Source organism: Corticium candelabrum, chromosome 3 (assembly GCF_963422355.1).
Source record: "Corticium candelabrum chromosome 3, ooCorCand1.1, whole genome shotgun sequence".
NCBI lineage: Eukaryota > Metazoa > Porifera > Homoscleromorpha > Homosclerophorida > Plakinidae > Corticium > Corticium candelabrum.
The window spans coordinates 3,052,007-3,064,993 of record NC_085087.1 but is presented as its reverse complement, the minus strand read 5'-3'; the positions used below and the strand labels follow the sequence as shown (position 1 = coordinate 3,064,993).

General features: G+C 38.5%; 1 protein-coding gene and 1 long non-coding RNA gene across 2 annotated transcripts; both read left to right on the top strand.

The window, feature by feature from the left end:
• Positions 1-390: 390 nt before the first annotated feature.
• On the top strand, positions 391-4,245 carry LOC134177234 (uncharacterized). The gene is made up of 3 exons (XR_009969453.1): positions 391-499; positions 572-645; positions 4,051-4,245. It is a non-coding gene; the product is annotated as an uncharacterized LOC134177234 (long non-coding RNA).
• Positions 4,246-9,922: 5,677 nt separating this feature from the next.
• LOC134177331 (actin-like) lies at positions 9,923-11,818 on the top strand. Its single transcript, XM_062644104.1, has 3 exons — positions 9,923-10,139; positions 10,361-10,852; positions 11,262-11,818. Exons 1-3 carry the CDS (start codon positions 9,930-9,932, stop codon positions 11,679-11,681), a joined length of 1,122 nt encoding a protein of 373 aa, XP_062500088.1. The 5' UTR covers positions 9,923-9,929; the 3' UTR covers positions 11,682-11,818.
• Positions 11,819-12,987: the final 1,169 nt, after the last annotated feature.

Sequence of the window (12,987 nt, the reverse complement as noted above, 5' to 3'; positions counted from 1 at the left end):
TATCAATTATTGTATTTACAATAAATTATTATTTTATGCAAAAATACATAAATTGAAACTTATATTCCACCTTAGTGGCCGATCCCAACGCCAAGTGTTCGAGATGGCAGCTCGCTCCGGCGAAACGAATAGGCGTCCCGTCGGTGAGGTCGTCGACGCGCGACAATTCGAGCGTTTTCAACTTGTTGGAGAAGTCGGCGAATGTCCGAAGCACATTGAGGTTCCAAAGACTTTGCGCCAAACTTGTGAGCAAATATATTTTGAGTACTTCACACACACATCCCGGATATATTGCCCGGATAAGTTTAACTTGCACGTGCACTGTAGAACATTCTCACGTGCACGCCATGGCCGGTAGATATCAAGAAGGGGAGGGGTTTGGCTAAGCGAGACTACGGCTCAACCTCGATCATCACGATAATATTGGTAGTTCGAAATGTGTTGTTATGCTGACAGATTGTGGGAATTGCGCTTTCTCTGCGAGCAGTTACCGCAATGAGTAAGCAACAGTTGCTAGTGAAAGGAGAGCCCCAATACGGGGGATATTGGCTACAAACGATTTTCTTTGCAGAAATCGACTTTCTCGAGAAACAATTGACTCCATGAAAGCTTTACGTGATGCATTTATCGTACAAGACGGCAGAGGTTTGTACATTTTGCTAGTTAATTGATATTAGTTAATTAACTAATTATTAATTTATTAGAATAAAGTATTTAGTAACACTAAAACACAATTTATGTATTTATGGTAGTGTTTTTGAACCTTAAATATTATTTAATAAATAGTAATTTATAATTTATAAGTGTATATACAGTAGTGGACAAAGGTATTTGCCCGGCAAGACATTTCAAGGGTTTTCAGGTTATTTGTGTTTGAGTGGAAGCACAAAATACTAATAATGCGACTTCTTAGTCGATGTTTGTCATGCAATGGCAAAATCGAGACTAAATTGGTACAGAATTGAGTCTACATCAGTTGGTTGTTGCAATTTAAGATTATCGTTACAACCTAGTTAGCCGATTAAGTTTAAATTACAACTTATCAAGGCATATTCAATGCACACAATATGACAACCTTTGAAAACAAACTAACTTATCAATTTATGCTCATATCAGCACTTATTTCCATTCTGTAGGCCAGAATATGATGAAAGATCAACAAAAAACTACCCGGCAAATACTTTTGTTCACTGCTGTATATACTAGTAACTATTGCAGAAGAACCTGTTTATTAATCATGTACTTTGCTGTTACTGCAATTAATTTGTTTGCATAAGAAATGTATGGCAAACAGGCAGGATTACAGGAAGTTGTTGATCTTGACAGTCTGTTACCACAGAACACAGTTTTTCATTATCCTAAAATACATAGAATAAATCCATGATCTATTTTAACAATAAATTAAAACACACCCAATGAAGACGCCTGTTTCTCTAGTGGGTGCACAGTTTCCCGGACATAAAACTGGAATGACTTGTTCTGAACACTGACTCTGAACACTCTAACTACAATCTGGTCCTCTCTTTATATCAAAGAATATGAGCATAAACAGTTTAGATGGCATTAGGGGTATTTGTTTTCAAACTTATTGACATTAAGGTTTCTCTTTGCTCTCTGGTGGATTTTTTAGGATAATGTTTCTGTTCAATATGTTGGTTGTAGTTTTGGCTTTCATGAACAAACTTGGATGTCCTGCTGATGCTGTACGGGTAGAAAAGCACTTGAAGTGTCGTCTAGCTACACCAGTAGGTTGCATTCAAATCTTTTTCCTTTGTTTTCTGACTCCCACCTCTTTACCAAACATGTGTAGAGCAGAAAGCAGTTGCTGCTATGTACCAGGTGAATGGATTCCTTTCCCTCGTAGTTTTCAATAATGGGAACAAAACCTTTTTACTGCAGCTATGAAGCTGTCTGTGACATGACTTTCATGCAGCCTTTTCTTGATATCTTTAATGACCTGTAGTACTCTTTCAATGACGTCCCTTGACTTTTCATAGCTTCCTCTGTTAATTGGTTGTGCTTGATCTCTTTGAAATGTATTGCTAAAATCAATGTTATACTCAGCTGCAGTTGCCACTTCAATTGTATCACAGGAGCAAGGTGCAATTTTTTCAAATGAACGTTTGATATCTTTATCAGACCAATTCACACTGATTGAAAGAGACTTTAGATGTTCTTCTTCTGTTCTTTGGTGGACACTACTGTATAAGGAAATGGGTTGGCAATGTTGTCCTAATGCCACTGCTGCAAAACCTGACAGCCTTGATGTGAATACGTTAGGATAGTATTGACACTGCTTTTGAAATACTTCATTGCTGCTGCAAATTGGTGTTTGCAAGGTTGACTTTGCATTCCGATGGGACAGGTGCACTCACCCAGTTGTAAGTCTACTATCCACGTTGTATTCTTATCTGACTGACTCACAACAGTGTAAACGTCTGTGTCATCTGTTGCGAAAATGTCGTCAGATGGAATGGTGTGCACTTTCACTCCTGTCACAGTAAATCTTGTAGAGACAAAATGATCTACTCTGTTTGTGGCAACAGATGTTAAACATCGCTGGTAATACAGTTCGAGAGTCTGTGTGAGAAGATTGAACATTTGTACTGCATTCCAAATCTTTATTGCTTTGGAAAAGGAGGGCTCTTATGATGCATATGCTAGCCTCTTAATAATTGTTAGTATAGTTGCCTTTTTTGGGAAAGTTCCTTCAGAAACACACAGCCCATTCTTTCCTCCGTTGCCAGTAATCACCTAGTCTCTTTTTGAATGTCTGAAAAGGGCTTTTGTCTACTTTACGTTTGATTTCAGTCAATGCTTGCTCACTTGGAACATAAACAAGTCGTTTTGTTAGTGCAATACAGGTAACTCTGTCTGTACCACAGATACCACAATTTGAGCTCCAAAGCCATCTTCAAGTACTTTGTAAAAATGTAAAGATACATAGGTGTAATTACGCTTGAGGCTATATACTCTTTAGAGCAATTCGTTCCCTTGCACAGTCATCTGTCAATAGAGTTAGTGGTCCAAGATTTGGGCCTCTTCCAAAAAATGCACACTTGGGCAGTATGTGGCACAGTGCTGTAAACCCTGCTGACAAGGTAACAGCATCTTCACTGCATGTCATAATTGCAGCAAGTGATAGAGCTCCTACTGATGTGCCGCAGCTGTGTTCAAGTTATCAAGACTGGCTGTTGAGTCACAGAAGACTAGCTCTGCACTTTGTGTGATCATTTCATGGACTCTGGCCATGAGAGGAGTGACTAGAGCTAAAAGGAAGGCATGGCATCAGTCTTTCTGGTCTTTGGTTTAGGTTCACCCATATTCATTGCAACTGCTGCTTCATAAGGTTGAAGAAATACTCGGCCACCCTCTTTTTCATGGTCCTTGTTGTATCATTGCACTTCCTCGAGCAGTCGCTCAAACAAAGCCTCTCCATTTTCTGGTCCAATGTTGTCTGATCACCATTTTCTAAAGAGGCGTTGAACTTCTTGTACATTTGAGTTTATTTAAAGTGTCAAGGATTCAAAGTGTCAGGAATGTGACAGACCTTGTTGAACCACTTGTCTTCTTGAATAACCTGTGGGAGGACACCACTTAGACAGGAGTATAGACATTTAATTAATGAACAAACTCATTCAACTCAAAGTATTTTATTACTTTACTGCAGCTAGGTAGCAGAGTATTAATAATCGGCATTTGTAGTTGTGAATTAGTTAACATGAGTAGTGGTCAGCTAATATAATTTGTGGTATTCTGGACAAGAACAAATTTCCATGCATATTGGTTAATATCTACACTGTCTAATCAAAATAGTGTAGGCACATCGTAAAAGAAGCATGCTTTAGCTATAGGTACTTAGCAATGATGTGTGGTACATGTGATTACAAGTAACTAGTTCATGTTATGTACAAATGTCGTAATTAAATGGGACATAAAATGCTAACTAAAATCATCTAGTCACTTAGACAGAATACTACAATGCATAGAAAGAGATTCAAAAATTTATCTGAAGAATGAGATGCTTAATATTTTGCATTGTGTGTATAGGATGTGTGAAGAATATTGGAAGGTGGAACGGGGAACGACATGTCAAAGTACTCTCTAGCAAAATCTAGCGACTGCTGTGACATTTTTTACCAGATTTATGATGTCTGTTTACCAGTTTACAATGATGTATACGCATAACTCAATCTTAACCAGTTATAGTCATTACCAGTTGGATATAACAGTGTACGCTCTAGATGTTGAAGAAAGTAACATGATAATGTTTTGTACTTGTGTATACGTAATTCCATATGTGGTCAGTTTGAGCATGGTATAAGATACTGTGAATATGCGTAGTAAAGAAACACCGCCTTTTGGTCTTTATCAAGTTTGAAACCAGAATTACTGATTTAACAGCTAACCCTCATATTTGGAGCCCTGCAACTCCCAATCTAACAGCCAGGGACACAATGAATGGCAGATCGATCAAGTGAGCATTATAGATATAAATAGATACGCACATGGTGTCTGCAAATTTATTCAGAAATCCCTTTCAGTATGGCTGGTCTCCCAAAGATCCTGCAAATAATCTATCAAATTTACAAAGTACAATAGCTAAAAGCACTACGAGTCAAATGCAATGCAGATATACAAACTTCGTTGCACTCATTTCTTCAGAAAACTGCACGGCAGCTTCCTGAAGAAAAGGCACTTTTTGTGTAACTCTGTGGAGAATCTCGAAAGATGAAATAAAAATTCAAACCTTCTTTGACTTCAAGTACAGTACATACAACTGAGACATTGCATGCAAGTACCTTTTTGAGATCCAGAAAATGTTAATTAATCAAAACACAGGTGACTTATTCCTAACCACACATGTAATTTGTCTTCTGGCAGGTGCAATAATGGAAGTTATCCAGGTTACTCATCTAGAATTGGCAACAACCGGAATAAAGAAGTTACTTTGACTCTTTACAATATTGGGTGTGTTAATTAATCAAAGAAAATGAAATGTATTAAATCAATAAATATTAACAGCAATAATCAATCGATATTTACTATATGAATTAATAAAATATTGATCACATACAACATCTAATACTAAAACTCTATTCACCAATCAATATAGACCATATGAATTAATAAACATTGACTGTAGACATCAATCAAAACTTCCACCACTAAATATTAGCTCACCACTACATATTAACTGAATTCACAACAACAAATGTCTTGGATTGTTCATATTCCGTGATACAAAGTGAGGAACAGATTGTAGTTAGAGTGTTCAGAATGAGTATTCAGAACAAGTCATTCCTGTTTTATGTCCAGCAAACTGTGCACCCACTAGAGAAATAGGCATCTTCATTGTGTATGTTTCAATTTTATTGTTAAAAATGGGTCATGGATCGAGTGCTTTTATGTATATTAGGCTAATGAAAAACTGTGTTCTGTGGCAACAGACTGTCCAGATCAACAACTTCCTGTAATCCTGCCTGTTTGCCATACATTTCTTATGCAAACATATCAATTGCGGTAACAGCAGAGTACATGATTAATTAATAAACAGGTTCTTCTGCGATAGTTACTAATACATACTTATAAATTATAAATTACTGTTTATTAAATCACATTTAAGGTTAAAAAATACTATCATAGATTGCTTTAATGTTACTAAATACTTTATTAAATTAATAATTAGTTAACTAACTAACATCAATTAACTAGCAAAATGTACAAACCTCTGCCGTCTTGTATGATAACTGCATCACCTAAAGCTTTTCTGGAGTCAATTGTCTCTCAAGAAAGTCGATTTCTGCAAAGGAAACGGTTTGTAACAACCAACATTCCCCGTATTGGGGCTCTCCTTTCACTAGCCACTGTTACTTACTCAGAGTAGTGCGCAATTCCCACGATCTGTCAGCATAACAACACATTTCGAACTACTAGCCATATGTGCACGTGAGAATCTACCGTGCACATGCAAGTTATACTTATCCGGGATGTGTGTTTGACCCCCAGACAATTGCACTGGTGATATTGGCCGCGGTCGGTGAGCGAGTTGCAGCAGGAGGAGATGACTTCGAGTCGTCGGAGCTGCTTGCAGCACGTCACAATGGTGCTGGCGTCGGCCTCGATGAGACCAAAACAGCTCAGCCGCTTGAGGCGGAGGCTCTGCAGGCATATGACCGTCCACCCTTTGCAAATGCCTTCCTTGCGACTTCTGTGGTAAGACGTCAACGAGAGGGTCTTGAGGAAATCTAATTTTTGTACATTTCTTGTAATTTATATAAAATATTAATTTTTATTTATTATATAATTTATTAAATGCGATGTGTTTATCAATTAAACTAAATTTAATCTTTACAAAAATTTAGATATTTTTATTGTACTTTATATAATATTAATTGTTATATATTTTACATGTTTTATTCAATGCAATATCTGTAAGCCAAATTTTAATTTTTATAAATTCTTAGATAAAATTTTAGATAAAATAAAGTTAAAATTAATACTAATTTGTCTAAAATAAGTATTGATTTGTTATAAATTAATATAAATTTTATCAACTTGCAAGCTACTGTCTATATTAAAGATATACTATCACCGGTAACTTAATGTTGCTAATTGAAACTTTGATACGACGTTGTGTCCATACCAGTAATATGCAATACGCAGTCTGCGGCCTTAATTGGTCTACCTCCTTTCCCCCGCGTATACGCCGGGACATAATTCATATCAATTAATAACCCAAAGAACTGTACATGTATATACATAGATTTACTAATTAGCAACGTATCATCTTGGTGTACTCTAGGTTTGTACATTGAATCACTGTGTTCGACTATACAAAAATTGATGAGCAACCACGCCCATAAATTTTTGGGGTACTGAATCCCCCAAGTAGTAGCCTTGTCCCCAGACTCTCTCGCGCTAGTCTTGTCCGGTGCCCGTATGACAATTCCAGGCGCGATACGGGCACCGGACAAGACTAACGCGAGAGAGTTTGGGGACGAGGCTACCCAAGAAGAACCGCATAGCTCAGCCACTGTCTGAGCTTGGATTTTTTCCAAATATCACCGCGAGCGTTGCAAACTAGACTATACGCTCGATTCTGCATATTAAGGCATGTAATTAGACTACATTACAGTTGTAGTACGTGTTACGTATGGTTAAGCTAAAATCTGATACCATCAATTAGATATCTCTATAATGTTGTCTTTGCATTCCAATGTTCTAGTTGCGTTGAATTTCTAAAAAGTACAAGGCGTTCTAGAATAGTACTCTAACATAATATTGCTATAGGACAGAAGTAATTTTATTTATTAGCATGTTGGCTTGTTATTAGGTAGCAGCCATATCGTATGCGCGCGTACTGTACCGTATTTTCCATAGTTTTGTGATGCAAATGAAGCTATTTCAAATAGCACCTATAGTAAGTTGTTTCTGTAGACAAAAACATGCAGGTGTTTCAGTATACACTTCCGGATCCAAAGTGAGAACGAACACAGACTATGTGAGTGTCCAGTTTGACTTTGATCTTTTCTTGTAGTTATATATTAGAGGGTTATGACAAGCAACATGTACGACTGCTCAAGTGCAAAGCGCTCTGATATCAACTAATGTATACATCGAAATTGCGTTAATTTCTAATTCTTTTAGTTACTTAAATAATAGATGCTTGCAGGCGTTTGACATGCAGCAAGCTCAACGCTGTTGATATCAGCAAGGCCTTCTAAACGCTAGTGCCACCTCTTTAAAATACTCATACTTTGCAATATGCTCCTGCTCTTATCTAAATTGTATGGTAGTTTTGCTACAGTCTATAATTCTATATAACTGGATAGATTTGTCTGTGATCATATTTCTTGCAAATCAGTTAGCTAGCACAGACTTTTTATTAATGTTGATTGACACGTTGATATCCCAATATCTCGTAATCATCGTCGTATTGATCACAAAGACGTTGAAACTGAGCGGTCTAAAGCTGAGAGAAATAGCTGTACTTTGTTTCGTTATCCGATCGATTGTCGTGCGGAAGATGCAGCCAAGATGGAGCTCCAACAGATCTGAAGAGATAATCTTATTCCTCAGCAAGACCAGCACTATCCATGTCAACGAGGAAATCATAATCAATGTGACAAGGATGGCTAATCAAGTTGATTGGTTTCCAATGAATGATGAGATCTAGATACTTTTGTTTGTTGCCATAGAAACGAGTGATAAAATTGACAAAATGAGGAAAGCCAATGTTTTTCCAAGCATCCGGTTTACTCTTACCTCCATTGAGACGCCTGTTGTACTCTACAACCAAATTTGCAAACATTTCCTTGCCCTACAGTTCTACGCGATCTAACCTGTATGTAGTCGGAAACGACACGTTGAAGAGGCTCTCTGTACGTACGTCAGGAATTTCGCGTAGTTCTTTAACCTCCACTCGATATCCGCATTGCTGTGATACTTTGAACTCAACCGTATTAGATACTGAAGTCGTGGTGTTTAGCATGGTCTAACGCCGTCTTTACGTCAGAAAACTTTCTTGCCAGGATGAGCATTATGCTACTCCAGGGCCTTGGCCAAATGAGTCGGTGTTCGTCGTCCACCACCATTGTGGCGTACAATAGTTTTTTCTCTCTCTCCGTAAGAGGTCGCTGAAATTGTGCACAAGCTTACAAGGGTTACATTGTAACAATAGGGATATTAATTAATTGTCAATTAATTAATATTAATTTTTGCAAAATTTCGATGGATGGTCGTCGATGAATCGGTAGGCGAAGCTGATGAAGCCGTTGAAACGTATAGTGGGTGTTGATATTTCTCTTGCTTTCTCTGAAGCCGCAACAAACAATAGAAAGCATCATCCATTGAAATTTCAATGCGCATGCCTTATAGCAGTCCCGGTTCATATCCCAAGCAGATTCTTCGTTAGATTTAGTTTTGGTTCAGTCGGTTGCAACAGTTGTGACACACGCACATTGCAAATCGAACGCGTTCTTGCACTCAGTGGAGTGATTCACGGATAAAGAAGTGTTCTGTATTGTGAAGGCTGACACACAAACGTTTCCCAAGCGTGTTCTTATAGTCGCATTGTTTTCCTGCCGTTTTATAAGCGCCTTGAGAGTAACTATGATACTGGCAGCTGTAAACCGGTATATTAACTGGTAAAATCTACACTTCCAGACTCTTAAAAAATGACAAACATTGCCAATACCAAAACTATTTTCTTAGTTCTCCTACCCTATTTGCCAAATTTAAATTTTTCTATGAAACAGACATGGACCAGTAACGCAGCTACGTCACGTATCTAAAATGCATCACACAGTGGCGTAGCTACGTTTTGGTGCCCCAAAACGAATGGGTGTGGTTATTCATCTGTTTTGTTTAGTGTATTAGAGTTATTTTATGTACAGTAGCGAGATGATACGTTGTTACTAATTAGTAAATATACGCTTAAATTCTACCGACGTGGACAGTTTTTGGGTTACAATGAGATATTTTCTTACTAGTTGATATGAAATATTTCTCGGAATATTTACGGCGGTAGACCCAGTTGGTAGGCTACATGCAAACACAACGTCGTAATCATAATCAAAGTTGCAATTGGCAGCATTAATTAAGTTTAAAACGGTTTACGCGTATCCATCAACGTTTGCTTTGCATATGTACATTTTTAATTAAAATTTGTATGTTTTGTCAAGTAATGACTTATTTCTAAAATTTCAAATAACTTGTAATTTATAACAAAGGCAATCTTATTGTATTCTGCATTAAGAGCTTTTCGGTTTGATGCAATATTTAATAAGAATACTGTAGAATACATCAAATTTGCATAAGCACGTGCAAAACGAATGCTTGCAATACCAAATATGGTTAAATGGGCATTTCTTATCCGCCAGTCATTCCGAGTCAAACCGGCATTTGGGCTGCAGTTCTTTTGTGTTATGGCTACTCAATCTCATTGTCCAAGAATCATTATCGACAGCGGAACGGGCTTTGTGAAAGCGGGTCTCAGCGGACTTCGGGATAAACCAAGAGCAATTACGCCTTCTACCGACGACGTTTGGTTACGCCACTTTTGGGCTGAGGAATCACCATCGTACTTTGAGCGAGAGAAAAGAGAGTCTATCGTAAATTTCGAGGCTTTAGAAAAGGTCGATATTAGAGCTAGCAAAATCGTAATCAAATCGGTCTGATATAAAGATTTAAGTTTATAATTCTGTTTACAAGAATAATTGACTCGAAGAGCAGTTATATAGAAACAATAATTATTCAGTTTCTTTTCGTTTTTTGACCATGCACTGTACATTTCATTTTAAGTAAAATTTATGATTTATTTTTTGTATTATTCTAACAAGATGTGTTTCTTATTCAGCTCTGGAACATCAGTCTAGCCAAACTGAAGGTAGATGTAACACAACATGACATCATACTCACTGAAAGTGAGTTGAATGTTGAAAGAGACCGCGCAACGATGGCACAAATTATGTTCGAACGATACGGTGTGCCAGGATTGTATATCGGCAACGAGTCGGCTCTTTCTCTACTCTCGCATTGGCTGCGAACCGGCGTAGTTGTTGACTGCGGGCACCTTGTTACGACAATTGCAGTGATCTACAATGGTCAACGTTGTCTAATATCGAACACGATACTAAACTATGGCGGCCGAAATGTGACCATGCGTCTACTATCAGATTTAATCAAAAGCGGCTACAACCAGTTGAACCCTCGAAACATGGCTCACGTCAGAGAAGTGCAGAGAATAAAAGAAACAGTAGCGTGCTTGAGCTGCAACTACGACAAAGTTGTGCGCTTTCCAGATCGAATGGATCCAGTTCAGTTTCCTTGTCAAATGGTCAAAGGCAAAGTAAGAAATGCAATTTTTTAAACATTAACATCATTTATCTTACGTATTAAACAACGGCGTAGCATGAAGGGACCTGCAGGGGAGCACAGGCTTTTCAAAAACTTGAGCAAGATGTATACATGTCTAGATATGGAAGACATGCACAATAGACACGTTGAATGCTAGCAACCAAATTAACAGCAGACTCCAGCTTTTGCCGAGTACAAAATATATCTTGCACTAAATATTATAAAGTCTGGTTGTTAATTATTTTAGTTAATAGAAACGCACTTCTACGATGATTAATTAAATATGATAGTCGAGATTGTCACTTATGCACTTGGAGATTGTAAGCGTAACTAAGGAAAGCTGTGCGCACGCCCCCAATGTCAGGAGGATGGCCACGTCACTGTAACTTCATGATTTTTAGGTCGTGAATATTCGCCACGAGCGTTTTGCGTGTGCGCAAGGTCTCTTTCGTCCTGACATGTTTGGAAAGTCTGACGAAGGCATTGCAGAAGCAATCTATTATGATGTGGAGAAATACAATCCAGAGTTACAAGCAACGTTATATTCAAACATCTTTTTGTGCGGCGGCGGCTCAATGCTGCTGACGTTTCAAGAGAGGTTAATTGCCGACCTTGAAAGATTGAAACGGAGACATGAAGAGGTACGAGTGGCAGCTGAACTGGATCGTGAATACAGTGCTTTTGTTGGTGCAAACAACTTAGTCAATAAAATGCCGGACATTCTCAAGAAACTAACGGTCACCAGATCGGAATATCAGGAAGAGGGTGTGAGAGCATTCGAAAGGAAACTATCCCATAAAGCTTTGTTTGCTTTCAAATGAAATGGTTTAGTTTAGAATTACGCGCAGTTAATGGATATTTTCCTATATCTGCAGCATAAACATGGTATTGAGTTATTCTGCACAAGAGAGTATGTGTACGCAAAAATAGAAACTCTAAGACTTCACGGTGCACTAAACTTCCGGTCTCAAAAAGGGTAAGCACTCGCCTATATATATTGCGTCGTCGCCGTCTAGATCAGCCACTGACATTGATTAGAAACAGATAAGTAAGGAAACAGGTTAGAGAGACACTTATCAAGCAAGCAGCACCGATCGCGAGATTAGCCAAGAATCTTCTCTCCCCGACTTACCAAATAGTCAATCAAGTTTGGACCAATCTGACAAACCCGTCAACCTGGTTTTGCCCGTGACGTCTTGTGTACTACAACTTCTCGTACTCCAACAACTTCTGCAATTTTTGTCCGATTGGTCTAAATGGATCGAAGTTCTATATGGCTAGAGGGAAGTGTGCGACTGCATGGTGGGCGAGAGTACCCAGCTGGAGGTATGGTGTTCATCACCATTAACGGCGTTGCCAACAAGAATTGAGACAAATTTGTAGGTCGGTATATACGTAGCGTTTGCTCCTAGCCTGAGCATGCATGTGCAGCCGGCAGCCGGTGTTTACGTGGAGTCTGTACACCGGCTGGGGGCCTGGAGTCTCCCCGAAAGCGCCAGTTCTGTCTACGACCTGTTAACATAGCAGCACGTATCGAACTATCATGATTTACGCGAGCGTGAGCCATGCCTGCACGTGTATTGTTACCGTGAACGTGCAAGTCAAATATTCTGTCTGGGATGTGTCCCAACCGTGCCCAAGAAATTTCGCTGGTGATTAGATTGAGCGATCTGGACCATCTACTACAAGCCCGTCAGTTTCATCCCCGATTCACGCGGTCAAATTTATTGGCGTATTGCATGGAAACCAGAATGGTGCGACATTCAGTGTTGGCAAAAACTACATCTGTATAGCTACCTTTATACACACAAAGTACAACTTTGATAAATGACAGTTTATAACGTTAATAATTATGTCACCAAACCAAAATATCTTACCTTTTGAAGACTCAAAATTGACGATAGATTCTTTCTCTTGCATCCACCTGACTTTGCAATTCTCATTGGAAAGATACTCTTGCAGTGTATCGTTCACAGCGTCACGTTTTAGAGAAAGTACTCTGTTCCGTTGTCAATAATGATGCACGGACGAGAACGATTCGCCGTAATTATAACACAAGTTGACAAAATGCAAGTCGAGGCAATGACTTGCAAATGTCTCCACCCATGCATTTCAACCATATTTTGA